At 41.9% G+C, this 26695-nt stretch overlaps 2 protein-coding genes across 5 annotated transcripts in view; both read left to right on the top strand.

The window, feature by feature from the left end:
• The window catches only part of LOC143291438 (uncharacterized), a 13962-nt gene extending 12690 nt beyond the window's left edge, over nucleotides 1-1272 (top strand). For all 4 annotated transcript variants that reach the window (XM_076601297.1, XM_076601299.1, XM_076601296.1 and 1 more), the window contains exons 7-8: nucleotides 576-710; nucleotides 1176-1272. In XM_076601297.1, coding sequence (XP_076457412.1) covers nucleotides 576-710; nucleotides 1176-1249 — 209 coding nt within the window. In that variant the 3' untranslated portion in view covers nucleotides 1250-1272. The remainder of the gene's footprint in view (nucleotides 1-575; nucleotides 711-1175) is intronic.
• Nucleotides 1273-2198: 926 nt separating this feature from the next.
• LOC143291385 (uncharacterized) lies at nucleotides 2199-25238 on the top strand. The gene is made up of 6 exons (XM_076601225.1): nucleotides 2199-2274; nucleotides 2481-2651; nucleotides 2887-3081; nucleotides 3531-3638; nucleotides 5132-5218; nucleotides 19564-25238. The coding sequence occupies exons 1-6, from the start codon at nucleotides 2199-2201 to the stop codon at nucleotides 19617-19619; spliced, it is 693 nt and encodes a 230-aa protein (XP_076457340.1). The 3' UTR covers nucleotides 19620-25238.
• The last annotated feature ends 1457 nt before the right edge of the window (nucleotides 25239-26695 follow it).

Genomic DNA, 26695 nt, shown 5'->3' with positions numbered 1-26695 from the left:
ACACCAGAACAACCAATGTGTACACATCACCACATACCAGAACAGTCAATATGTACACATCACCAGACACCAGAACAGTCAATGTGTACACATCACCACACACCAGAACAGTCAATGTGTACACATCACTAGACACCAGAACAGCCAATGTGTACACATCACCAGACACCAGAACAACCAATGTGTACACATCACCAGACACCAGAACAGCCAATGTGTACACATCACCACACACCAGAACAGCCAATGTGTACACATCACCAGACACCAGAACAACCAATGTGTACATATCACCACACACCAGAACAACCAATGTGTACACATCACCAGACACCAGAACAGTCAATGTGTACACGTCACCACACACCAGAACAGTCAATGTGTACACATCACCAGACACCAGAACAGTCAATGTGTACACGTCACCACACACCAGAACAGTCAATGTGTACACATGACCAAGTTTGTGACGGGAGTCCTGACTGCTTGCAGGCGACCAGGAAGCTGACCTTTCACATCGCAAGCCACAGCGAGCACGGAAACAAAGTAATCAGTTGGTCAACGTTTCATTTCAGCCACTGACGAACCGCCAGCCCAAAAGAGCGTTGGACAGTTGCACCTGTTTGTAACGGCCGGCGTGTCCACTCTGTGTTTCGTCGCTCTTTTCGTCGTCATCGCTCTTCTTTGTCGTCTGAAGAGTAGTCTGAAGGGTACGTCTCTCTCTCTCTCTCTCTCTCTCTCTCTCTCTCTCTCACACACACACACACACACACACACACACACACACACACACACACACACACACACACAATGTAAGGACTGTTCTATCTTTATAGGAAATTCCCTTTAAAAAAATTATAGCAGGAGTACCAATGTAACCCCTCGCCTTAGAACTGACCTCTTCATGTCCTTTCTCACTTGTTCTGGAGGTAAATTATCGAATGAAATCCCCGACTAACTAAAAAAAAAGATTGTGTGTGTGTGTGTGTGTGTGTGTGTGTGTGTGTGTGTGTGTGTGTGTGTGTGTGTGTGTGTGTGTGTGTGTGTGTGTGTGTGTGTGCATGCGTGCGTATGCGTTGTGCAGTTCATAGAGTTCGTGCACGTATACTTACACATGTCTATGCCTCTGCTGTGTATTTCGTATGCCATTTATCATTTTCATTGTAAACTTGCAGGAATGAAGCAGAGGTATGTATATATATTCCGTGTTGTAACGTTATTTATTGTGTGCGTTCAAGTGTGCGTGTGACAATGTATGTGTGTGTGTGTGTGTGTGTGTGTGTGTCTGTCTGTCTGTCTGTCTGTCTGCCTGTGTCTGTGTCTGTGTCTGTGATTTGTTTTGTTTTTTGTTGTGTGTATGTGTTAGTGCTAGTTTTAGTGTGTATGTGTGAGTGTGCGAGCGTGTGTGTGTGTGTGGAGAGAGAGAGAGAGAGAGACAGACAGACAGACAGAGAGAGATATTTCTTTTCTCTCTCTGTCATTCTCTATTTTAGTTTATTGGATCAGCCAAATGGAAAATGTCGTATCACGAAACAGAACCGAACGTGATGGTGAATTTAAGTCAGTCGCCTGCATTGCTCCATGAGATTTCATTTTGGTTCATCCGACATAGCTGCGCATTGTCTTCCGGTGAAGTAACAACTATACCACAAATACAACGAAATGTCCAACGCGCCAGACTGTGATTGGGCAATGAAGTACTTTTCTTTTCTGCTGCCTTTGAAGACTTCAGATATCAGTCTTGCTTTGGAAGACAAGATACCAGTTCATACAACTCAAATGTCATAGAAATCCCACTGTTTTCACACAGAGAGAGAGAGAGAGAGAGAGAGAGAGAGAGAGAAGGGGTGGGGGTGGGGGGGCGGGAGGGCTGTCAAGTTAGTTTGCTTACAATTTGCATCTATCTGCAGTTGAGATTTTTGTTGTTGTTGTTGTATAATTATGCTGTTCTTTTTCAAAATTCACAAACCTTTCAGATGAGTTTCTGGCCAAATTACGATTCCCCCTTTCCCTTCTTTTCCCTACTTATTCTCCATCAGTGACCCCCACCCCCAGCCCCCGCTCCTTCCCTCCTTCCTCTCTCTCTCTCTCTCTCTCTCTCTCTCTCTCTCTCTCTCTCTCTCTCTCTCTCTCTCTCCCTGTGTGTTTGGCCGGGTGTGCTTGCGCGGGCATCTTGATGAAACAGCATGGGTAATAGAATGTGGATGCCTCATTTCAGATATCTGGCCAGAAGTCAAAGCCGACGTCACAGACAACGTCAACCTGTGCCATCGGGTCAGTTCATCATCATCATTATCATCATCATCATCATTATCATCACCATCATCATCATCATCATCATCACCATCATCATCATTATCATATATATATATATATATATATATATATATATATATATATATATATATATATATATATATATATATTAGGTTGTGAGTTGGTTTTTAGTGACACGTGACTGTCATCCTCCATCGTTCCAGTCCTTCCCAACGTGTGCTACCGGGCATCCACCAACAGCCTCATGATCAACACTGACCTTTACGGGAGGTCAGAGGTCAATGACAGGCTGGACGCCTTCGGGTACTCGGAAGTGAGGGACAGCTATGCACGTCACAACCCCGACACCCCGGGTGGACATCTTCCTCTGGCGGGTAGGTGGAGAGAGACGGGTTGAAAACCGGGTAGAGACAGAGAGAGTGGGAAGGTGCAGGTGGGGGTCTGGAACCAGACATACGGATAGAGATACTGAGACAGACAGACACACAGACAGGCATGTAGAGAGATAGAGTCAGGACCAGGCAGTCAGACAGAGGGACGACATTTTAGAACGAATTCTGTTTTCTTTCTTTTTCTTTCTTTAAAAAAAAAATCATTTATCTCCAACAGAATTACCCAGGCTGAGGCAGCAGGACTCCAAGCTCCGCTTGAAAGTCAGGGATGATGACCTTTACCAGGGGTCAACGCTGACGGGTCGGATTGACCGTTACGGGTACTCGGACCTGCGGGGGGTAGCCAAGAGACATGCTGCTGCTGCTGACGATGACGTCTTGGGTGCAGTGGGTGGAGCCCACCTTTCGTTTGGTACGTCAGTCATTTTGATATCGTTGTCGTCATCATAAAAAGGCATGGTTCATGTTGGTTTAGATGATTCTTCATTCAGAATGCGAATCATACATGCACACACATTCAGCAGAGCTTCATGCTCTTGAGAGGAGAATCATTGCTTTATTCAAACAGTGTATGCAAACGAGTACAGGCAAACAGCCGCATGTTCTGTCACCATGACTTTAGAAAGATGCTTTGACCGAGAACAAAAAAGAAGTGTTATGAGAATGAGAGAGATTCAATTCCTCCTCTCGTAGGAAAAAAACCCATTTGTAATGCCTGACATGACTCGGGTTTCATGCCCTGTGCTCATCAGATGTCTTGACAACGGGACTGAACTGTCCCCCACAGTGCCTGATTCGTTATAAATACATATGGGAAAATCCCGTGGTGGCTACACTGCAGTGTACTGATCTGGTTTCCAGAGGAGCCAGAGAAGGAAGAGGAAAACTTGTACGCGGAGATCAAAGATGTCAGCGGTGAGCAGACACGTGGAGAGGACCTGCCGTCCTCCGCTCTCTGTCCGAACCCTGGTCAGTTGATGCTCTCTCTCCCTCTCTCTCTCTCTCTGTGTGTGTGTGTGTGTGTGTGTGTGTGTCCATCTCTCACAGTAATGATGAAGAAAAGGATGACTACAGTGATAATGAATGTATACCCACATCGGCTGTGGTCTTATTCAGACAGTCCAGAGGACCCAAACTTGCATGAATCGCTGGCATGCGTCAAGATAACTAAGAAAGAAAGAAAATGACAATGTACATCAGATAGCAGGAGCGATGGCATTTAGTATCATGGTCACCGTGAAAATGGGAATGATTGGCTGACCTGTCTGTGTCCCGGACGACATTTCCTTATCACCCTGACTGGTTGACCGATTCGCCTGTTCTTTAGTTTGCCAACTGGTCGTCTGCAGCTGTCTGTTTTCTAAGATTATCTGGTCTCCTATGGCTAACTGGTCTCCCAGGGTTATCTGGCCTTCTATATATGGCTAACTAGTCGACTATTGCGAACTGGTCTCTGATGCTTATTTGGTCTCCTATGGCTAACTGGTCTTCTACAGCTGTCTGGTTTCCTGGGGTTATCTGGCCTCCAGTGACTAACTGGTCTTCTGTGGCTAACTGGTCCCTTTGGTCAACAGGTCTCCTAGGACTAACTGGGTCTTCTATGATAAGCTGGTCCCCTATGGAATTACCTGGTCACACTGTTCTGATGATGAAGATGTTTGGTTGACCGACTCGTCTCGGACTAATGCTGTGTCAGTGTGTGAAGCAAACCAAACTCTGAGGTCCACATCAAAGTGTTACACGTGATGCACTGTTATCCGGGTCTGGTCTTGTCTTGCATTGTAATGTATTGTGCTGTGTTGCACTGTAATGCATGTCACTACTTTCTCACAGAAGGTTTCTCTGTGCGGAAGTCAGAATGTCCATCCCGGGGAGAGCAAGTCGCCACAGCACAATGGCGCCTCATTTCTTTGTTTCATTTCCTGTGTCCGAAGTGTTCTTTTTCTGTCTGCGAAGTATATGCATAGATTCGTGGTTTGTTTCCAGTCAGATAAGATTTGCTACAGGTTTCCAGACTGTACCAGTGTTTCTGTTGCCCCATTACATGGCACACATACAGGTGATTTCAGTTCATCGCATTTTCCAAAAGACTAGCACCCAGACCACCACTGGAGGTCTCGTGAAAGGAGTTTGGGGGAGTGGCGGGTGTGATATGAAAATACAGCCACGTTAGGACTGGGAGAGTTCTTTAAATCGTAACGTTAAATGGAGGGATACGTCTTTAAAGAAAAGGTTGAAGGCAAAAGCCTGTTAATATATTTTGGTCTTACAATTTGTCCTTGGCATACGTGTACATGGATGCCAAACAGTTCCCATTGATAAACTACACACCAGAAATACACATTGCCAATTGTTTACGCCATGGTCCACCAATAGCAGTCATCGTCCTCATCGCCATTAGCATCACTGTCGTCATCATCGAATCATCATCATCACCCCCAGCTGTTTTTCACGTGTTACAGGCGAGGCAGAACTGACAGAACCGTACGTTCCTGTGGACAGAATCAAGAAGAGAAAAAAAGAACACAGAAAATACAGAAAGGCTGCCGGTAAGAGAGAGAGAGTGCGTGTGTGTGGGGGTGGGGATGGGGGGTGGGAGGGGGGTGTGAGAGAGTCTGTGTGGGGGGGATGGGAGTGGGGTGGAGGGGGGGGCAGGAGAGAGTCTGTGTGTGTGTGTGTGTGTGTGTGTGTGTGCGCGCGCGCGCGCGCGCGCGTGCGTGCATGTGTGTGTAGTGTGTGTGCGTGCGCATGTGCATGTGCATGTGTGTGTGTGCGCACCCTCACACACGCACTCTCTTTCTCTCTCACTGACACACACACACACACACACACACACACACACAGGGAGGGGAAGGGTGGTGGGGGGGAGTGATGGCCTAGAGGTAACGTGTTCGCCTAGGAAGCGAGAGAATCTGAGCGCGCTGGTTCGAATCACGGCACAGCCCCCGAAATTTTCTCCCCCTCCACTAGACCTTGAGTGGTGGTCTGGACGCTAGTCATTCGGATGAGACGATAAACCGAGGTCCCGTGTGCAGCATGCACTTCGCGCACGTAAAAGAACCCACGGCAACAAAAGGGTTGTTCCTGGCAAAATTCTGTAGAAAAATCCACTTCGATAGGAAAAACAAATAAAACTGCACACAGGAAAAAATACTAAAAAAAACGGGTGGCGCTGTAGTATGGCGACGCGCTTTCCCTGGGGAGAGCAGCCCGAATTTCACACAGAGAAATCTGTTGTGATAAAAAGAAAGACAAATACAAATACATTTTTTTAAACTTTTGATGTTGTTTTACCCCTTTTTCAAGCTGTGCTCTGAAATCTCGTTCTCTCCATGTGTTCTGAACAGTCATCTGATACACCCCCCCTTTCCCCACTCCCCTCTCACTCTGCTCCATGTCAGTTTCGACAATCGATTTTTAAAAAAGGCGGTTTTGAGCGTTTTTCTTCGCCGCCAAATTCATTTCAAGCGAACAAAAAGAAGGTGGGGGAAAGGGAGGGGTGAGGGGCAGGGGAGTGTTGGAGAGATCAGGAAACTACGCACATTTGATTCAAGTTTTCAAATGTTTCTGGCGCCGACGATGAAATAAACGGGAATCCTGTGCCGGGTCACATGCATGATCACTCTGACTCATGATCTTTTTCAGTTTAACCTGGACATTTTTTCTTCAGTAAGATACACACACACACACACACACACACACACACACACACACACACATATATATATATATATCTTGGGGGGCTGGGGGGGGCTGTGCCTATGAAAAGTTGCATTTTATGTTATGCCTAAATCAGCTGCGGAAATAACTGTACTCTGTGCTTGCAGTTTGCTGACTTCATCTCCCAATCTCAGTTAGTTCTTTAGTCAAACATGTTCGGTTTTAACTTTGACATCCACCTTTGAGTGCCTGACTAGCTCAACTGGTTGAGCACTGAGCTCGTTGTCACACTGTTGTCAGTTCAAATCACAGCCACCCAACATTAAAAAGACAGCATTTTCACAGCCCACCTTGACATGGTGTGGACCTGGTGGTGTCAGTGTACGTCCCCCAACCCCAACCCCCACTTTCCTGGGATGGTTATCATCATCGACCATATCACCTGAATTGGGTGTAAATGATAAACACTCTAACAGCCACCTCCTCAAGTGGCCAACATAATAGAAGAGAGTGGTGGCAGGATTCCTTTCACAATTTTTTTAATGACACTACCATTGAACAACTATTGCTAAGGGTGGATGGAGAATTTTATTTTTCACACCTGGGAATCATTTTCACATCTGCCTTAATTGGTCGACATTATTGGGGTGGGGTGGGCGGGGGAGGGGGGATGAAGGGGATCTATTCACCCCGTATTAACAGCACCATTGTACAGGGGGGTGAGCTGAGTTAGATTTAGGACACCTGTCACTCCACAATTTCGCACCCGGAATGTGGACTGCCAACTGAGCCTCGCATGAATATCTGTTATCACGCAGCATGCATATAGACCTTCAGTGTGTGTCAGCCTGACCTGACAGCAGTCCCCGGTCTGTGTGGGACGGCATTTAATCACCACCTGTGGGCACATATCCTGGTGCTTTTCACAGCGGTTTTGAAAGCCACCACAGGGTCTCACCGTCTGCCCTGTTGGCAGATAGCCAGGTGTTTCGTTGCACAGTTCTTAGCCTCTTTGTGTCGTCAGTGGTGGTGGTGGTTGTGTGTGTGTGTGTGTGTGTGTGTGTGTGCGCGCGCGCGCGCGTGTGTGTGTGTGTGCGCGCACGCGCATATGTGTGTGTCTGTGTGTATATATATTTGTGTGAAGCAGACAGACCAACAGACGCAAATTGGTTTGAGAGAGAAAAGAGTGTCACCCCACACCACACAGACATTGTATTTACCATAAATCTTTTTTCTTTCACTGAGCTTCTTTCTGTTCAACAGACCCAGTCTCTCAGTCAACTACCTCCCCTTTCCTCCACAGACACTACAGTCTCACCGTTTGGGTAATAGGAAAGAACAAATGATCCACTGTCATCTGAGACTTCGAATGAGTGACTTAAATTTCGACACTGAGATCTTACAACAAAAATGTCAGGCATGATCAATGCTGTGCTCTTGTATTGTCCAAACAACATCAGCATCGTTGAAACTGTTGACAAATTTATTATTTAAACTGAATGAGTGTGTGTGTGTGTGTGTGTGTGTGTGTGTGTGTGTGTGTGTGTGTGTGTGTGTGTGTGTGTGTATGGACATATGTAAGTATGTCGACATATACTATAAGTATATATGTATAATCATGCCTGTATGCATTTAACTTTCATTTCAAGTGATATTAGATATCTGTATGCATATAATGATATGATGATGTATGTGTGTCTGAAAAAAGGGTTATGTTTATCTCCGTCACCTCACATTTCATTAATTGTTTCAAGAGCGTAATCTCCATTCCTGATGTTTGCTGAGACGGGACGTTAGGTCTACACTGCTTCGTTGGCCAGGGTCGGTCGGACTTTCTTGCTGTTCTTGTGCTCTATACAAGCCTTGTTTCTTCTTCTTCTTCTGTGCTGATTTTTTTTTCCAGCGTACGTTTATTCTCTGTCCTCATCTGATCCAAGTGAGCATATCTCCTTTCATCGTCGTCAATGACAACTTCACATGCAATGTTGTCAACAACAATTGTGCAGCCAGGGATGTTATTGTGTCGCTCAAGGGCACACACAATTTAACTTTATCTGAGTGTGCAATGAATATGTGCATTTTAGCTCAGTGCTTTTATCCTGAGAAATATCCAGTCAAAAGTTTTTTTTTCAGAAACAGCTTACGCAATGAGTAGAATTGAGGACAAATGCATTTTTTCTTATGCATATATATATATATATATCTGTGTGTGTGTGTGAAGTGTGTGTGTGTCTGTGCTGGTAAGCATAATGATTTATGGATTCCATATAATGTGCATGCATACAAAGACCCGGTCATTGATTGTCACTTAAAATAAAAACAACAACAACAACAACAAATCAATGGAACCTGTATGCATGCTCGATCAACACACGCCGCTCAGTCCATTGATTCAATAGAATAGTCAAGCCACACATTTCAGAACATAATGATGAAATATTGATAATGATTACACACACACACACACACACACACACACACACACACACACATACATACATACATACATAATATAACAATGCCTGCTGGGGATTTATATTTACACAGCACAAGATAAGTTGTCCATGTTGCACAGTAACAGAAGATCTATGCAAACAAAAGGTCGTAAGAAAAAGAGAAGGCAAAAATTGTACAACTTTGTCTCAACCATTCCCCCCTAATGCACACATAACAAAGCACACACTGAATAACCCACTGGCACACACATACACAACAAAGACATCAATTTCTCCTGACTCAAGACTATGTTCATTGTCATGCATATTGTCTGTACTAAAGGTAAAAAAAATTCACAGCTCTACAAGTGAAATAAAATGATCTCCCAATCTCCCAGGTCAACAAATGTGCAGACCTGCTTGTGCCTGAAATTCCTTCGTGTATACACAAGCAGAAGATCAAATACTCACATTAAAGATCCTGTAATTCATGTCAGCGTTCAGTGGGTTATGGAAACTAGAACACACCCAGCATGCACACCCCCGAAAACGGGGGAGGCTGCATGTGGGAGGGGTGTGGGGGTGGGGGTTAAAAACGGTCATACACGTAAAAGCGCACTCGTGTACATACGAGTGAACGTGGGAGTTGCAGCCCACGAACGATGAAGAAGAAGAGAAACAGAATACAATTTTGCATGTTGAATGCATATATATGTGGCCGTGTACATTCTGTGAAGTGGTTATTCAAGGGTACGGCACAAAAGACTTAACTAAATGACTGATTGAATGAAAGGATAGACAAGATCCCACGCACAGGCCAGGAACATATAGAGGCCAGTCACAAATGGGTTTTTCTATTGTTTTATTTACAATAGTTATAAACTAAAGGAGAAGAAATAAAGAAGAATAGAAGACAAGAACTAAGAGAAGAAGAAATAATGAGAAGAAGACAGTGTCTGGAATGACACAAACAAATGTCATTAGCACAACATGTCAGCACAAGTGAATAATAAAGCGCATGTATACATATCACATGGAAAGACTATCACTCGGGTTTGGGATACGCAACAACATAATGCATATGTGTGAAGACCAAACGCTGACATCAAATGACATTTCTAACACATTTAAATAGTGCAGTTAAAGTGATTGAAGCGATGCTGACTTGGTGAATGTACACTGACAGTATAGATTAGGTAAAGCTTAAACTGTGTCAAAGTGACTCAAATGAATCAGTTTATCATGTAGCACTATACTGGAGTAAGCCGTATAGGAGACAGCATGACAACTAAATTACAATTAACAGACTGATACATATCAGGTGGTTTTAACCAATAACTGATATTAATCAAACACTATCTTGTAATCACAACAGCAGAATACTACACACATCTTAGAGTACTGAGCGCACTGTAGCAGTACAACTGATATTAGCATGAAAGATAATACCTGAATAACAAAAAAGATAGATAATCAGTGGCTTAGATATAATACTGGCAAACTGATAGACCAGATATTAAGTGAAGAACCATCATGGCTTAACCATTAAGTGGTGAATGAACTTTATGCACTTACTAGAACATTCTGGAACAAACTGTGTCCAGAGACGTCATTGACTGTGACGTTAAGAAGAATCAAATGTAATACTGCTACGAGCATATGACGACATGGCAATTATTTAGATCAATCATAGCCGAGCTGTGACTAACATGTCAAAGCAATAACTGAACAAAGAATTAACTGAACAAAGCAATAACTGAACATACTCATATGAACACAAATACTGTGTCGAATAATACAATTTACAAATCAACACATTCTACACACTAGTACTTACAGCGATAGGTAGCGAGGTGTCAGCCGTTGTGAGAACACACACGACACAACACGCTGCTCGCGACACAGCAAGAGAGAGAGAGAGAGAGACAGCAGGCTCTGGTCTGATGACTGCCAGGTATGAAAATGACCACTCATCACTCACTGTGCCAATTTATGCAAGTTAAGCGGACCGCAAAGGCCGTCACGTGTGCTTGCGAGCAGATCGTCACTAATCACGGAGAATCCGATGACAAGCTAATACAGCTTGTGCGTGAGGCAAGTATTGGAGCAAGCATACCGCTTGGTCACACATATATATATATATATATATATATATATATATATATATATATAAACTGGCTAGGAATAGGCTGTTCAAAGAAACAACCCAGCTTTGACAAAGCGATTTTTTCAAAACATAAGGGAATGCAGAACTACAGTATACAATTCATAAGGAAATACAGAGCTACAGTACACCATTCATAAGTAAATACAGAACTACAGTACACCATTCATTAGGGAATGTAGAGCTACAGTACACCATTCATTAGGGAATACAGAGCTACAGTACACCATTCATAAGTAAATACAGAACTACAGTACACCATTCATTAGGGAATGTAGAGCTACAGTACACCATTCATAAGGGAATACAGAACTACAGTACACCATGCATTAGGGAATACAGAACTACAGTACACCATTCATTAGGGAATACAGAACTACAGTACACCATTCATTAGGGAATACAGAACTACAGTACACCATTCATTAGGGAATACAAAACTACAGTAAACCATTCAAAAGGGAATACAGAACTACAGTACACAATTCATAAGGGAATGCAGAACTACAGTAAACCATTCAAAAGGGAATACAGAACTACAGTACACAATTCATAAGGGAATGCAGAACTACAGTACACCATTCATAAGGGAATGCAGAACTACAGTAAACCATTCAAAAGGGAATACAGAACTACAGTACACCATTCATAAGGGAATGCAGAACTACAGTAAACCATTCAAAAGGGAATACAGAACTACAGTACACCATTCATAAGGGAATGCAGAACTACAGTAAACCATTCATAAGGGAATACAGAACTACAGTAAACCATTCATAAGGGAATACAGAACTACAGTACACCATTCATAAGGGAATGCAGAACTACAGTACACCATTCAAAAGGGAATGCAGAGCTATGGAACTCCAGTCATAAGGGAATACAGAGCTAAGTTACATCACTCATTAGGGAATACAGAGCTATGAACTCTACTCATAAGGGAATACAGAACGAAGTTTCACCACACAGAAATAGAGAGCCGTGGTCATAGTCTTGGACACACACCGTACATAGGGTTTAGAACCCTGAGAACAGAGGAAAACGCGGAGGAAGAGATATGATCTGCAAGTGACATACATACATTAGTGAACGTCCACACCACTTCACTGCTCAGTGGATCTGAATATTGTTCCCTCATGGGCAAACTCGTGCTGTGACACTGCATGGTGTGTATAGGCCTACTTCGTGACATCGTCTGCACGAGGTCATAAACTCGTGGGAATATACATATGTTTGTAAATGTTTATGTGCGCATGTTTATGAATACATAAATGCTTGTGCATCTGTGTATATATGCATGCAAATTCACATCGCTGTGAAGCTTCCAAGTGAATGTGAAAATGGCGCATGAAGTGACACTGGATGTCACGTGCAGTCAGGTGAAACCCGTCCAACAGGGTAAAAGCACTGAACTGACAACAACAACAACGAAAAAGGTCAGTGTGTAAAGGCAACTGGATAGACGACAGACTGAGGGTGAAAGAAAGCTTGGTAACTGACATGTTGGTAAATGCATCGGAAAGTGTGTCTCATCAATTTTGATCGTATTTGTTTGCTCGGGTTTTGTTTCTGTTTGCTGTTTTCTTTTGTTTTTTGTTGCTTTTTTGTTTGTTTTTTTGTTTGTTCTTTTCTTGGAGGGGGAGGGGAAGGGTGGTGGGGGTATACATTTTTTAAAACTTTTGTTGTTGTTGTTTTACCCCCTTTTCAAGCTGTGCTTTGAAATCTCGTTCTCTCCACGTGTTCTGAACAGTCACCTGATACACCCCCTTCCACCCCCCTCCCCCTCTGCTCCCAATAACAACGTTGGTTTCGACAGTAGATATCAAAAACGGGGTTTGGGGGCGTTTGTCTTCACCGCTAAATTCATTTCCAAAGAACAAAGAAAAGGTGGGGGAAAGGGAGAGGTGTGGGGGTGAGGGGCAGGGGAGTGTGGGAGAGAGATTAGGAAACCGGCACATATCATTCAAGTTTTCAACGTTACTGGCGCTGATGATGAAATAAAGGAAATCTCATGCCAGGTCAAGTGCATGATCACTGACCCGTGATCTTTTTAAACTTTTACATTAGTAAAGTGGCGTGTATGAAAACCTAAATCGGCTGTGGAAATTACTGTACTTTGTGCTTGCAGTTTGCTGACTTCATCCCCCAGTCCTAGTTAGTTCTTTAGTCAAACATGTTCGGTTTTAACTTTGACATCCACCTTTGAGTGTCTGACTGGCTCAACTGGTTGAGCACTGAGCTTGTAGTCACACTGTTGTCAGTTCAAATCACAGTCAAACAACATTAAAAAGACAGCATTTTCACAGCCCAACTGACAGGGTTGGACCTGGTGGTGTCAGCGTAGGTCCCCTCCCCCTCCTCACATCCCCCCGACACACTTTACTGGGATGGTTATCACCATCGGTCATGTCACTGGAGTTGGGTGTGAACGACAAACACTCTAACAGCCACCTCAAGTGTCCAACATGATAGAAGAGAGTGGTGGTAGGGAGGGGAGGGATTCATTTCACATTTTTATGACACCACCATTCAACAATAATATGCTAAGGGTAGATGGAGAATTAAGATATGTATATTTCACACACCTGGGAATCAATTTCACAACCTGAAGGTGAACATTTATCTCAACTGCTCAGCATAATAGTGGATGAGGGGGTGGAAACAGGGGGTGGTGGGTGGGTGGGTGGGGGTTGGAGGAGGGGTATCTATCCACCCGGCACCAACAACGAGTGCTGCACACACAGGTGAGCTGTGTTGATTTGGGACACTTGGCAATCCGCCAACCCGAGAGAGGGCCCTGCACAAAGGCCGTTATTATGAAGCAAGCACGTAGACCCTCGGTGTGTCAGCCTGACCTGATCTCCTTTCCCCTCCCTCTGCCGCACGGCAATCTTCAGTTAAGTGCACATTTCATGAGCCACATCGCGTCTGCCTTGTGTATTTGACACCCGGTCTCATGGTCTGTCCTGTTGGCACATAGCCAGGTGTCTTGTTGCACAGTTCAAAGCCCCTTTGTGTCGTCATTGGTGTGTGTGTGTGTGTGTGTGTGTGTGTGTGTGTGAAAAATAAAGAGAGAGAGAAACGAGTGATATGGACAGACACACGGACAGACAGAAAGGTTGGATTGAGAGAAAAAGGAGACAGAGACATAACTGATTTATATAAAGATGTCTGCATGCATTTAATTTAACGTCTTTCAATTTATGTGGTATCAGATCTGTATGCATATGATGATATGATTTTGTGCATGTGCCTGAAATAGTGCCACTGTTTATCTTTGTCACTTCACATTTCATCACACAGTTGTGCAGTCTTTTTTCCTGATATTCACTGAGATGGGATGATAGGTCTATACCGCTTTGCTGGCCAGGGTCGGTCAGACTGTCTGGCTGTTCTTGTGCCCTGGCCTTGTTTCTTCTTCTTCTTCTTCTTCTTCTGTGTTGATTCGTCTTTCCAACACATGTTCAGTCTTTTTAAATTTTTGTTTCACTCTATTCACATTTTCGTTTAGTTTAGTTGGAATTCGCGTACCTTCAGTTTTAAACCTCTAGCTGTGAAGACACCCGTCACATGCCTAGAATACATGTGCATGTGTCAGGATATGATAGGACTTGTCCTATTTTTTAGTCACTGTGGTGTATCACGTCATGTTCTATATAAATATCATTTAAGTGAAACTGAGAGAGAACTGAGGAGGGGAAAGCAGACAGAGAGAGAGAGAGAGAGAGAGAGAATTTCATTCAGCAATCGAAAGGGATACAGTAAAATAAGAGAGAGAGAGACTGAGAGAGAGAGAGAGACAGAGAGAGAGAGAGAGAGAGAGACAGAGACAGAGAGAGAGCATGCATTTCATTTGGCCGTCGAAAGGGAAACAGTAAAATGAGAGAGAGAGAGGGAGAGAGAGAGCATGTATTTCATTCGGCCGTCAAAAGGGAAACAGTAAAATAAGAGAGAGAGAGAGAGAGAGAGAGAGAGAGAGAGAGAGAGAGCATGTATTTCATTCGGCCGTCGAAAGGGAAACAGTAAAATGAGAGAGAGAGAGAGAGAGTTGTTGTTCTGCTGCTCGGTCTCCGACTACATGACACAGCCAGTGCCCTGAATACATCGCTCAAGGACATACAGAATGTTGAGCCTTTATCTTGGTGAGCTATAATTTTTTTTTTTACCTCCGTGCTTTATCCTGTGAAATATCTGGACAAAAAACTGTTTTCAGAAAACTGACACCCAACAAGTGAATACAGAACTAAGGTAAACATTCATAAGGGAAAGCTTTTTTTTCAGAAACCAGCTAACGCCATTAACAGATTTATGGTAAAACACATTAATTTTGTGCACAATGTGTGTGTGTGTGTGTGTGTGTGTGTGTGTGTGTAATCAATGACTTGGTTATTAATTGTCACTCAAATAAAATAAAATAAAAGAAAAGAAAAGAAACGTGTGCGCATGCTCAGTCAATATAGCACCTGACAGTCTATTGATTCAGTAAAATAGTCAAACCATACATTTGAGAACATAATGATAACATGATAATATCAATAACTATACAGGGGATTTATATAACACAGCACAGTGAAACTCAGTGTCTACGCTGCACAATAACAGACGAACTATGCAAACAGAAGGTTATAGGAAAAACAGAATGGTAAAATTGAGCAACTAGTATCAACCATTCCCCCGAAATGCACACAATAACAAAACACACACGTACCCATGAGCACACACATACGTAACAACAAAGACATCAAACAATTACTCAAGACTGTTAATTCACTGTCTTTACACACATACACAAATTCTATTAATTGTCTGTACACAGCAACAGAAATTTGCAGCTCCACGTGTGCAGTAAAATGAAACAAAACACAATATTGCATGTTGAATGCAGAGAAACATAGGCAGTTCATTGTGACAACACCGGCTTTGACAGGGCGATTTTTTCACAGTCGTGGTTTCAGTTCCGGGGCGTGACGTCACACATTGCTACAACGCATCACACAACCACCATAGTTCTGTACCTCTGTACCTCTTTCCAACAGGCCAGCACCAGTTTGGCATTTTGAGAGGCATGTATACCCCATGAGATGACGCCACATCACAGTCATGGTCTCAGTGTGCGTGCTGGCTGTCGGGGCAGTTAAGTACGTGTCAAACTCGTCTGGTGATCAGTCGTTTACATTACAGCTCACGCCGTTCTGTCCACACCGATTTTTATTCGTGGTTTTTGTGGAAATTATTTCAGTTTTAGATCTCTTATGGGATTCCTGTTGTACTGATTACACAGTATTAAGTATATCACATTACATTATCTGTGTACATAGATACATGTGTCTTTGACCTGTGTTGTTTCCAAATACCATGCATGGGGTATATTTAATGATAGATAGATAGATTAGGAAGGAAGATATATTGCTGTCTGTGTATTTACAGCAGACTTCCTTGTTAGCAATGATGCTTCACCATACAAGACTGGCAGAAGCCTCTATACGGCTACTATTTTCTATTTTTGTATCACAATATATCTATAGATGCTGATCACATCCCAGTGTTGCTGAATTTAAACTTCACAAGTCATTATTCTGAAGTACCTCGCGAAGCAAATCTTTTTCTTTTCCTCTTTCTTTGGGGGATGGGGATGGACGTGGGAGCCTTACCTTAGCCATGACACACCACAGAACACATTGTTAGCATGCACAGCTGACATGCAAGACGAACGTACACAGACTGCATCAAGAAAATGGAACAAACAGCAACTTACAATGTGGCAGCTGACTTATTTGACAACACAACTCATGTGTTTGCATCATGGCCACTTTGCATGCATCAGGGGATGAGTATCATTCATACTCAATACTGTCTTGCAGAGTGAGACAACAGAGAAACGTGTTTACATACACATTACCTGTTAGTGTCCTTCCAATGTTTGCAGATCATTTTGCTGACACATGTGCAGTACCGGTAAACTATGAATTGCTTGTCACAGCGTTATGATTGTTGTTGTCTGCCCATGATTATGACTTATATCAGTGATGAACAGCCACTGAGTCCAGTCAGTGAACTGTGATTTCTTTGTCATCATATCAGGATTAGGACTTTCACACCCTTGAGGTGCAGACCCTGAGTCAGATGTTGAGCCCTTGATTCCATTCAATGAAGTCTGGAGTCTTTTGTAATGAAATTATGGCCGCCTTAAATATAAATATCACCATGTTTTGGTCATCAGATGATGACAAATACTGTCACCTCATTAGTGTAGCAAATCAAATCAAATCAAATCAAATTATGGTGCTCAGAGCCTCGCTGACTACTAAGGTCCATTGGTGTGGCAGGTACACATTCCATGTTATCACATATGTTTCGCTTCAGCCTACAGATTTCTTACGTTCATTGAGAGGTGCCACTAACCCCGCATGTCATGAATGTAAATCAACACTGTTTATGCCGATGTACATAAGTCATGATTTTAGATACACGAGCCAGCGATCGGCAAGCTGTCCCTCTCTGTCTGACTGAACATTCAGAATGTTAAGTGGTAATGGGGAAAACTTTACTGGGGCACAAAGATTTGCTCGAGCCGAGAGAATTTTTTTGACTGAGACTCAACTGATGAGACAACTTAAGCCAGGTTTAAGCGGGGACTGCCGAAGTTCTGTATGCTGTATGTTATAGCATATGTTCACCAATAATGCAAGTGAGTAACAGAAACAGAGCCAATGTATGTCACCCATAAGAGAATGCAAATGTAATGTGTTCTATGTTTATCACTTGTAAGGAAATATAACAATTTAGAACACAAGGTGGATGAAGGGAAGTGAACCCTGAGAACAGAGACACTGAGCCTTGTTCTGCGGGCGAAACACATATTTAGTGAGTACACACCCTTACTGGTCAACGTATATTTGTATCGTTCTCTCAGTCACAGTGAAACTGCCGCTGTGGACACCACGTGGCGGGTATGGCACCTTTACAGTTATTGAACAGTACTTAAACTCAACTTCAGTTCACTTCTCAGTGACAGAATAATCAAAATGTGATTATGGTCACTATACGGTAGGAAGGAAGGACGAAAGGAAGGAAGAAAGGAAGATATACCAATAATAAGGAATGAAGAGCTGTGGTACATCGCTAAAAACTAAAAGGGAAGAACCCTGAGAACAGAGGAAAACGTGGAGGAAGAGCTTTTTTTTCTTCTTTTTTTTTCTGCCCCATTCATCTGCACCGTTTCAGTGGCATTACTCCCCCGCCGCTCATTTAGATTCCCCCATACACTGCCACACCCGGGTTCGTCCGTCGCAGTTCCAGCGTCGGCAGTCCACAGGGAACCATTGATGTTAGGTCGCCAGGAGGCCACACAGCAGAGGAGACCCTGCACTGCTGCTGAGTCACTTCGTTGGTGTTCAGTGGTGCCTGTTCTGTTTTTAACGTACTTAGGACACCACCTACTAAACCCCCTACTAACGACAATAATGGCTTAGTCGGAGCCAGACTGAGTGAGTGCCAGATACAGACACTTGCAGTGTTGGTCAGGTAATTAAAGCAACACACCCAAAGACGCATCCTTGAAGTGGATGACACTCGACTGTGTGGTCCCAGTCTCCCCATTTAAGCCCACAGCACACTCAACTCTGGGTAGGAGCCGGCCACGGGCCGAAAAACCCACCTCCGCTGGGATTCGAACCCGCGTCCTCCCAGCCGTCAGTCCGCGACGCTGACCACTTCGCCACGGCGGCTGGTGTGGAGGAAGAGCTTTGTTCAGCGAGTGACATACATACATTAGTGAGTCCACACCGCTTCAATGCTCAGTGGATCTGAATATTGTTCCCTCATGGGGAAACTCGTGCTGTGACACCACATGGCCTGCACTGCACCTTCACAGCGGTGTACACTGAGTCACCCGATCTGCACAACCGTGTTCCTCATTTCTCAAAAATGTCTGTCTCCTCGAAACTGGGTGTTTTGGAAAACACAAAATTGATCGACAATGACTGGACAGAGAGAGGGAGGTCTGAGGGGGGTTGGGGGGTATCACTATCAGTGGATGCATAGCTGAAAGGTGATTGATATGATATATATATATATATATATATATATATATATATATATATATATATATATATAATTTACATGCTCACAATTAGGCATCCAAAACACTTTTATAGCAAAATATGACTTTATATATCCATGTATACGTATCATAGACATAATGATTATACCCCTCCCCAACACTACAAATGAAAAAATGTTGATCTATAGAGGGAGGGTAGGAACTTATTGTTTCAAAATGACCTGGAATGAACTGCTTATGTTGATCTATGGAGGGAAGGTAGGAATTTATTGTTTCAAAATGACCTGGAATGAACTGCTTATGTTGATCTCACAGTTCAGGTATTCCAGTCACCATCTCTTTCGCTCAGTGTCGCCTTCTGTCTGACAGAGGGATAATGTGACCCTGTGGCTGTTTATGGAGAAAAAAAAAGTTTGACAAAAAAGTTTCCTTTATGCACGTCACTGACACACCCACTTCACATTTATTTATGTTATTGGTTGCCTGGTTCATCATCTCATCACACCTGAAAGTGACGAAAGCAGTGAATCACTGTTAAATTCAGTGTTTTCTTTCTTTCTTTCTTTCTTTCAGATGGAAAATCCCAACCCGAGCAGGAAGGACTGCACGAACAGCCAGGCAGTAACTGAACATGACACCGGGTGATACACTTCAGAACACACAGCTTGAAACCAGGACGTAAACATCAAGCTTGGGTTTTCTGAATAATGTTAAGTATGTACATGTATAATCAGTGACGGATCTAGTCAACTACTTGCTGGGTTTGTTATGCATTGCGAGCGCACGCGCGCATGTGTGTGTTTGTGTGTGTGTGTGTGTGTGTGTGTTAATTTGCAGCATTTTGGGTTTGTTCAGATAATATTGTTGATCTCTGATGTTGTCACACACTGGAGAGAGTACACCTCCCCCATAACCCCCTTCCCCTCCCCCAGTGCCTGTGTCTGGTTCAGCCTCACAGACATGGTCAGTCATCAGCCTTGAGATGCTTCTCATACAGACTGTAGCCTCACACTGTGCACACTGTAACCACCTTTTAAGCACCACCATCCCCACACCCACCCCCACTTCAAACAAACTTCACCCTAAATTAGAAGTGCGCTTGCTGGTACTTTAGCCTTTGCAGAATCCCATTTAATATCCCCTCACTTGGTTACACCAGACAGTACTGGTTGGGCTGGGAGTGAGAACAATACACCACTGAAACAATGTTACTGACTGTATAATGTAGGCCTGGCTATATAAATCTCCCTGATCTCTTTACCCATGCCAGAAAGTCACCTTGCAATTCATGGTGTGTATGTTCACTGTGTGCCTGCGTGTTGCACTGTAACTCATATATATATATATATATAGAGAGAGAGAGAGAGAGAGAGGGAGAGAGAGGGATAGACAGATACGTGCTGTGAATACACTGATACTGTCATGTGTGTGGGGCAGAGGGAGGGGAGGGGGGAAGAGAGAGAGACACACACACACATGCACACACCAACAAAAAATAACTGCGCTTCATCAACTATAGTTTGAAATGTGTTCATCATATTTTTCTCTCCTAACTTGAAAATAGGTCAATTATTTGTTTTGTCCCTGACAATTCCCATAACCGAATCACATTTTACATGCCATCAATGATGAATTTGATCTAAACATTATCTGTTCTTTTTTTGTTGTTGTGCAAGTTGTTCTATTTCTATGTTGTGTGCATTTATTTTTGCATTCATGTTAACATGAACTTTATAATGTTGATATAACATTCTTGTAATTTGTGATGTGGCACTTCTTATCCCCGAGAGATGAAGTGTTCATGTTAAGATGGGCTACCTTTCCCTGAACTTTATATTATAGTTTTCTGTGGCGATAACCATTGATGAGTCCTCATACTTTCTAAGTGCTGATGAAATTATGTGTTGTTCATATCATCTGAGAAAAACAAGTATTTTACATAATGCTTGAACCTCCTGTCTAGCTGCTGTGAACATAATCTTTTCCTGGATAATTAAAAAAATAAATAATTGCCACACCCTCCCCAGTTTTTCTTCTGAGGATGGCGGGAGTTGCTAAAAACATCTGGGGGGTGGGTGGGGGTGGGGGGATGGGGGTCCGGGGGGGGGGTGTGGATATTAAAACTGATTATAAAATCAGCTTCTTATCAAATAATGGAAATTAACAATTTCTCCTTTCAAATGAATGTGAACTTTTGTGCACAAAGGACATGACATCAAACCATATCTTTATTGTATAGATTTATCATTTATGGTTCATACAACATAATCATATATGTATGGATATGAATCATTATCACTTTTTTTGTGGTTTATTGGTCTCTCTCAGTTATAATAATTTTTTTTTTAATATCAATTCACTGCTGTCTTAATTGTACTTACAATGCATTCAAATGGACTGGTTTTGAACACAACAACAGACATCATTGAGACTGCCATTATGTACGGCTGCCCCATTTTTATCACTCTCATTTTGTTGTGTTAACTTTCTTTTCTGAATAAACATCTAAAAAATCTTTTGGTGATACCAACATTTTCAGGCTGTGTGACTTTGAAGGGATGAGTAATTGTGCTTGTTTACAATGTTTAAACTGATTTCATTCAATTCTTGGACATTGCACCATCCAGATGAAGAGTTTGTTGGCGTTTGATAAAATTATGATAGGTGTGAGTGGGTACCCAACATTGGTTGGGAATGTAAAAACAGCAAGAGAATAATAAGAATAAGAATAACTTTATTATCTCCAACTGGAGAAATTTGGTCAGGTGCATTATCACAACATAGACAAGTAAACAACATGGAGACCATCACTTTAAAAAAAAACAACAACAATTATTAGGATTATAACGAAGACAAAGATGTAAAAATATCACATACATTGTTTCGTACTTTCATTCCACACATTGCAGGAAATATTAACAAATAAATAAATTAAATAAAATGAAATAAAATAAACATTATTTTGAATATGACTGTGAACATGACATACTATATTGCACACTGATTATAATTAAGATAAGAATAACTTAATCATCTCACAAGGTAAATTGCATTTGGTGCAGCAAAACACAACCAGACAATCAGTACACACACATAGATACGACATTAAACATTACTTGATAAGAATAAGAATAACTTTATTATCTCCAACTGGAGAAATCTGGTCAGGTGCATTATCACAAAATAGACAAGTAAACAACATGGGACCATGACTGTAAAAGTCAACAACAGCTTTTACGAATATTACAAAGATACAAATGTAAAAAAAAAAATATCACATACACCGTTTCATACATACATCCACACACTGCAGGTAATAACTGGTATTCTTAATGTAAAAACAGAAAGAATTAAGAAACATTATTTTGAATATAATTATAAGCATAGCCTACTATATTGCACATTGATTATAACAGACAGATAAGATAAGAATAAAGATAAATTGCGGAAAACCATAGCCAGATAATCAGAACACACCCGCACCCACCCACTCCCCACCCACGCGGTTTACTTGATTAAACAAGAGTAATAAACATATGTTCTCAAATAAAAGCATTTCACATATTCGCTTTTAAAACATTGCAGTTAATTATTACATCATAATTATTAACAGAAATATATTTAGAATATGGACGTTAGCATTAGACATATTCCATTGTACATTCATCCTGCATATTGCACATTATTCATCCTACATATTGCACATTCATAATAACCAATTGTCACACTTTTAAGCTCAGTAAACACACACACACACACAGAGTTCTCAAGAATTTAAAAGGTGGATTGAACGTGGAATAAAAGTCTTCAGGGCTCTGGATTTCAACTTAAGTTCTGTAGCGTCGTCCTGATGGCAACAGCTCATAATACTTTGCTAATATATATATATATATGGGTGTTGTCAGCTGCTATCTGCCTGTTGTTGTTTTTTTAACCACTCGACTTTCATACAGCTCTTGCATACTAGCTAGTTTCACTCCCACAATTTTACTGCATACACTCATGACATCGTTCAAAACACGCTTACTCCTCACTCCCAAGCTTCCATACCAGCACATAAATGAAACTGCGAGCACGGACTTGATACAACATCGATAATAACTCTGAAGAATAGTTGAATTTATGCCAACATTTCTAAGCTTCTGTAAAAAAAAAAATAAAAAAATTGACATTTCTTATGAATGGAATAAACATTTCTGTCAAAAGTCAGCTTATTGTCTAAGATGGTCCCTAAATATCTATATTCACTGACCCTCTCCACTGTTTGACCATCAATAACAAGATTAGCTACAGGCAAGGGGTCTTTCCAAAAATCTATTAACATTTCTTTTGTTTTCAATATGTTGAGATCCAGATAGTTTTCCTCACACCAAGAACAGAACTTTTTAATTTCACTGAAATAAATAGCATCAGAGTTGGACAGATCTTCAATAGCTGAATCATCAGAATATTTTATGACAGGAGTTTCCTCTGTGCCTCTGCAGTCATTTGTGTACAGAGTAAATAGAACAGGGGACAGCACTGTACCTTGGGGTGCACCAGTAGAAGTAGAATTTAGAGAAGAGTGGGCAGAATGAAAGCAGACGGACTGAGTTCTATTGACAAGAAAACTTACTATCCAAAGAGTAAGCTTCGGATCAACATCCAAGACTAGCAGTTTGAGGGCAAGGAGATGAGGTTGTATTGTGTTAAAAGCAGAAGAGAAGTCAACAAAAAGGAGGAGAGGATTAGGCTTAGTCTTCCAATGCCTAGCCCCAGACACAATGATCCTGTGGATATTAATTCACTGTTGGCTTGAAGTTGCGTGTCTTTGTCCAAACACAAAGACAAAATATAATTTCAAAAATTTGAAAAGAGAGGATACCACCGATATACCAAGGCATTCAACACTCAAACAATAAAGTTCTGAAACTAAATCTACAGTATAACACCACCACCATTGTGTCCAGGCATGAAATAAAAATAAATCACACACAAAGAATTTACAAAACTTTTTTTTTTTCCTTTTTGCAGCAGATATCTTTTTATTGCCAATGTCCAGTGTTACAATGACTTGCTTCATTATTTCATGGTAAAATCCCTGAGCCTTCTTTTTTCCATTTTAGGAAAAATGTCCTTGTTCCTTGTGTGCGCTATCAATTGTTGCAATCAAACCATTCAAGTTCTGACAAAATGTCCATTATATCAATTACTACCATGACTAAAGCAAACATTACAAAAAAAACAAAAACAAAAAAAAAACCCACCAGGAAAAGAAAACCACTCAGCTGACAACAATGTGCCACACAAAGTGCAATACAATACAGATTTTTTGGGCTTTTCCTCTCTTCAGTTTCTTTTGCATGCACACTGAAAATGACACACACTTCGACAAAAAAAAAAAAAAAAAAAAAAGGAAGTAAATACTTTTTTCTTTTTCTTTTTTTTGCTGCCCCATCATCTGCACCATTTCAGTGGCATTACTCCCACGCTGCTCATTTAGTTTCCCCCATACACGGCCACACCCAGGTTCGTCCATTACAATTCCAGCGTCAGCAGTCCGCATGGAACCATCGATGTTAGGTCGCCAGGAGGCCACACACCAGAGGAGACCCTGCACTTCTACTGAGTCACTTCGGTGGTGTTCAGTGGTGCCTGTTCTGATTTAACATACTTAGGACACCACCTACTAAGCCCTCTACTAAAGACAATAATGACTTAGTCGCGGAGCCAGACTGAGTGAGTGTCCCACCCAGAGTGGAGACCGTCACCACGTCCCTCAAACAACAGTCCCCCATGAATCTGCCGACACTGAAGACATTGACAGGACTCAACCCAAGCACAGAAGTGGAGGGGTATTGAAACTCAGGTCACCATGAGAGCAGGGCGTGAAAGGCCACAGACTTTGAGACTGTTTTGTTTATACTGCTTAAAGTCAATAAGTGCATGCTGCACACGGAACCTTGGTTCATCGTCTCATCTGAATGACTAATGTCCAGACCACCACTCAAGGTCTAGTGGAGGGGGAGAAAACAATGAGGGCTGAGACGTGATTTGAACCAGCGTGTTCAGATTCTCTCGCTTCCTAGGCGGACGCGTTACCTCTAGGCCATCACTCCACATAGATATACGTGTGTATGTGGCATGTCAGAGTGTGTCTGATAATCTGCTGTTTGACCTTCACTACAAGTTATCCACAGAGCACTGCAGCTGTGAAACAATGAAAGCATTTAACAAATCAGTTTTTTTCTTTAACACACATACGCCCATATCCCCCCCCACCCCCACACACACATACATATACAAATATATATATATATATATATATATATATATGTGCACACCCGCACATTCCAATATTCCGTTGCTCCCACAGTACAGACATGCATACACACACATACCTCATCCTCTACACACACACACACACACACACACACACACACACACACACGCACGCACGCACACACGCACACCTACAAAGGCTGCCAATGATTGGCCGCAGGATGGGTGGGAAAGCATTTAACAAATCAATTTTTTCTTCAACTTTTAGTTTTACAACAAAACAAAAAACAACAACAAAAGTACTGATTTGCAAATTATTTTTAAAAAAAAGAGAAAAAAAAGGCCAGGGCAGACTCACTTAAACTAAAGAAATGGTCTTGAAAATTCACTTGGGTCTCCGATCAATATATATATATGTTTATACCTGTATAAGCTGTAGATTATATATATGATAGTCAGTCGTGTCCGACTATGACCATCAGAACAGCAGAGGAGGCAACTGCTGTTCCGACTATTTGGGCTAGAATTTGATTATAGTGGAGAGTGTCTTGCCCAAGTACATCCACACTCTCTCGGCCAAGAGGGTTTTATGACAGTCGGCGTTAGGATGGTTCCCAAAGGCCAACTAGCCCACAAGGCTGCAGCACTAAAAGCCAGTGCAATTTTGCCTCCTAGTTTGAGAGTCCTAGTCCTTCACAAAAGACTAAGCTGTAAATGGTTTCCCATTGACTGGAGAAACCATTGATAATACAGCTCCCACTTTGCTGTTGGCCCAAATGTAAACTTATGTCAATCTGTGATATAAGCCGAGTGTTGGGCCTAAGAGGCTGTAGACAGCTGACATCAAACTGAATAAAATCAAAAGAGACAAAGAAAAACAAACAAGCAGACACAAGGTTAGACTAACAAATGATGTCAGCTCTACCTTGTATTAGTGCATGATGTAATCTAAACGACAAACAAAAAAGAAGACATTAAATTTTTTTTTTTAAATTAATAGTAAGAAAAATGAAGAAATAACTAACCCATTTCTGAAAACAAAGGCAAGAAATAAGATAAAACACTAGTTTTTGACCTGGCAGGAAATTCACTTTCATTACTAGCACACACCAATGCAGACAGGGGAAATGAATCTCGAGCTGCATGAAGTCGACTTTCTGTTCTACTTAGACTGCCTTCATTCAAATAGAAAAAAATCTGCTATATCAATTACAAAAACCAACCAACCAATCAAAAACAACAACAAAATGTATCAAATATGTTGAGGTGTGGTTCTTGTTTTTAAACCCTGTGAATTGAAGGTGCAGCACAACACAGTATCTTACTGTACATGTGTACAATAAGCTGGATGGCTGAAGTGACAGAACCACAATAATAATGTAACACAGAAAGAAAGAAAAAAACTGAGGAAAGTGAAAATTATTAAAGAGTATCATGAAATATG

This window comes from Babylonia areolata, chromosome 17, assembly GCF_041734735.1.
Source record: "Babylonia areolata isolate BAREFJ2019XMU chromosome 17, ASM4173473v1, whole genome shotgun sequence".
In the NCBI taxonomy this organism is placed as follows: Eukaryota; Metazoa; Mollusca; class Gastropoda; order Neogastropoda; family Buccinidae; genus Babylonia; species Babylonia areolata.
The sequence above is the reverse complement of the archived record's forward strand: the minus strand, read 5'-3'. Positions and strand labels throughout refer to the sequence as shown.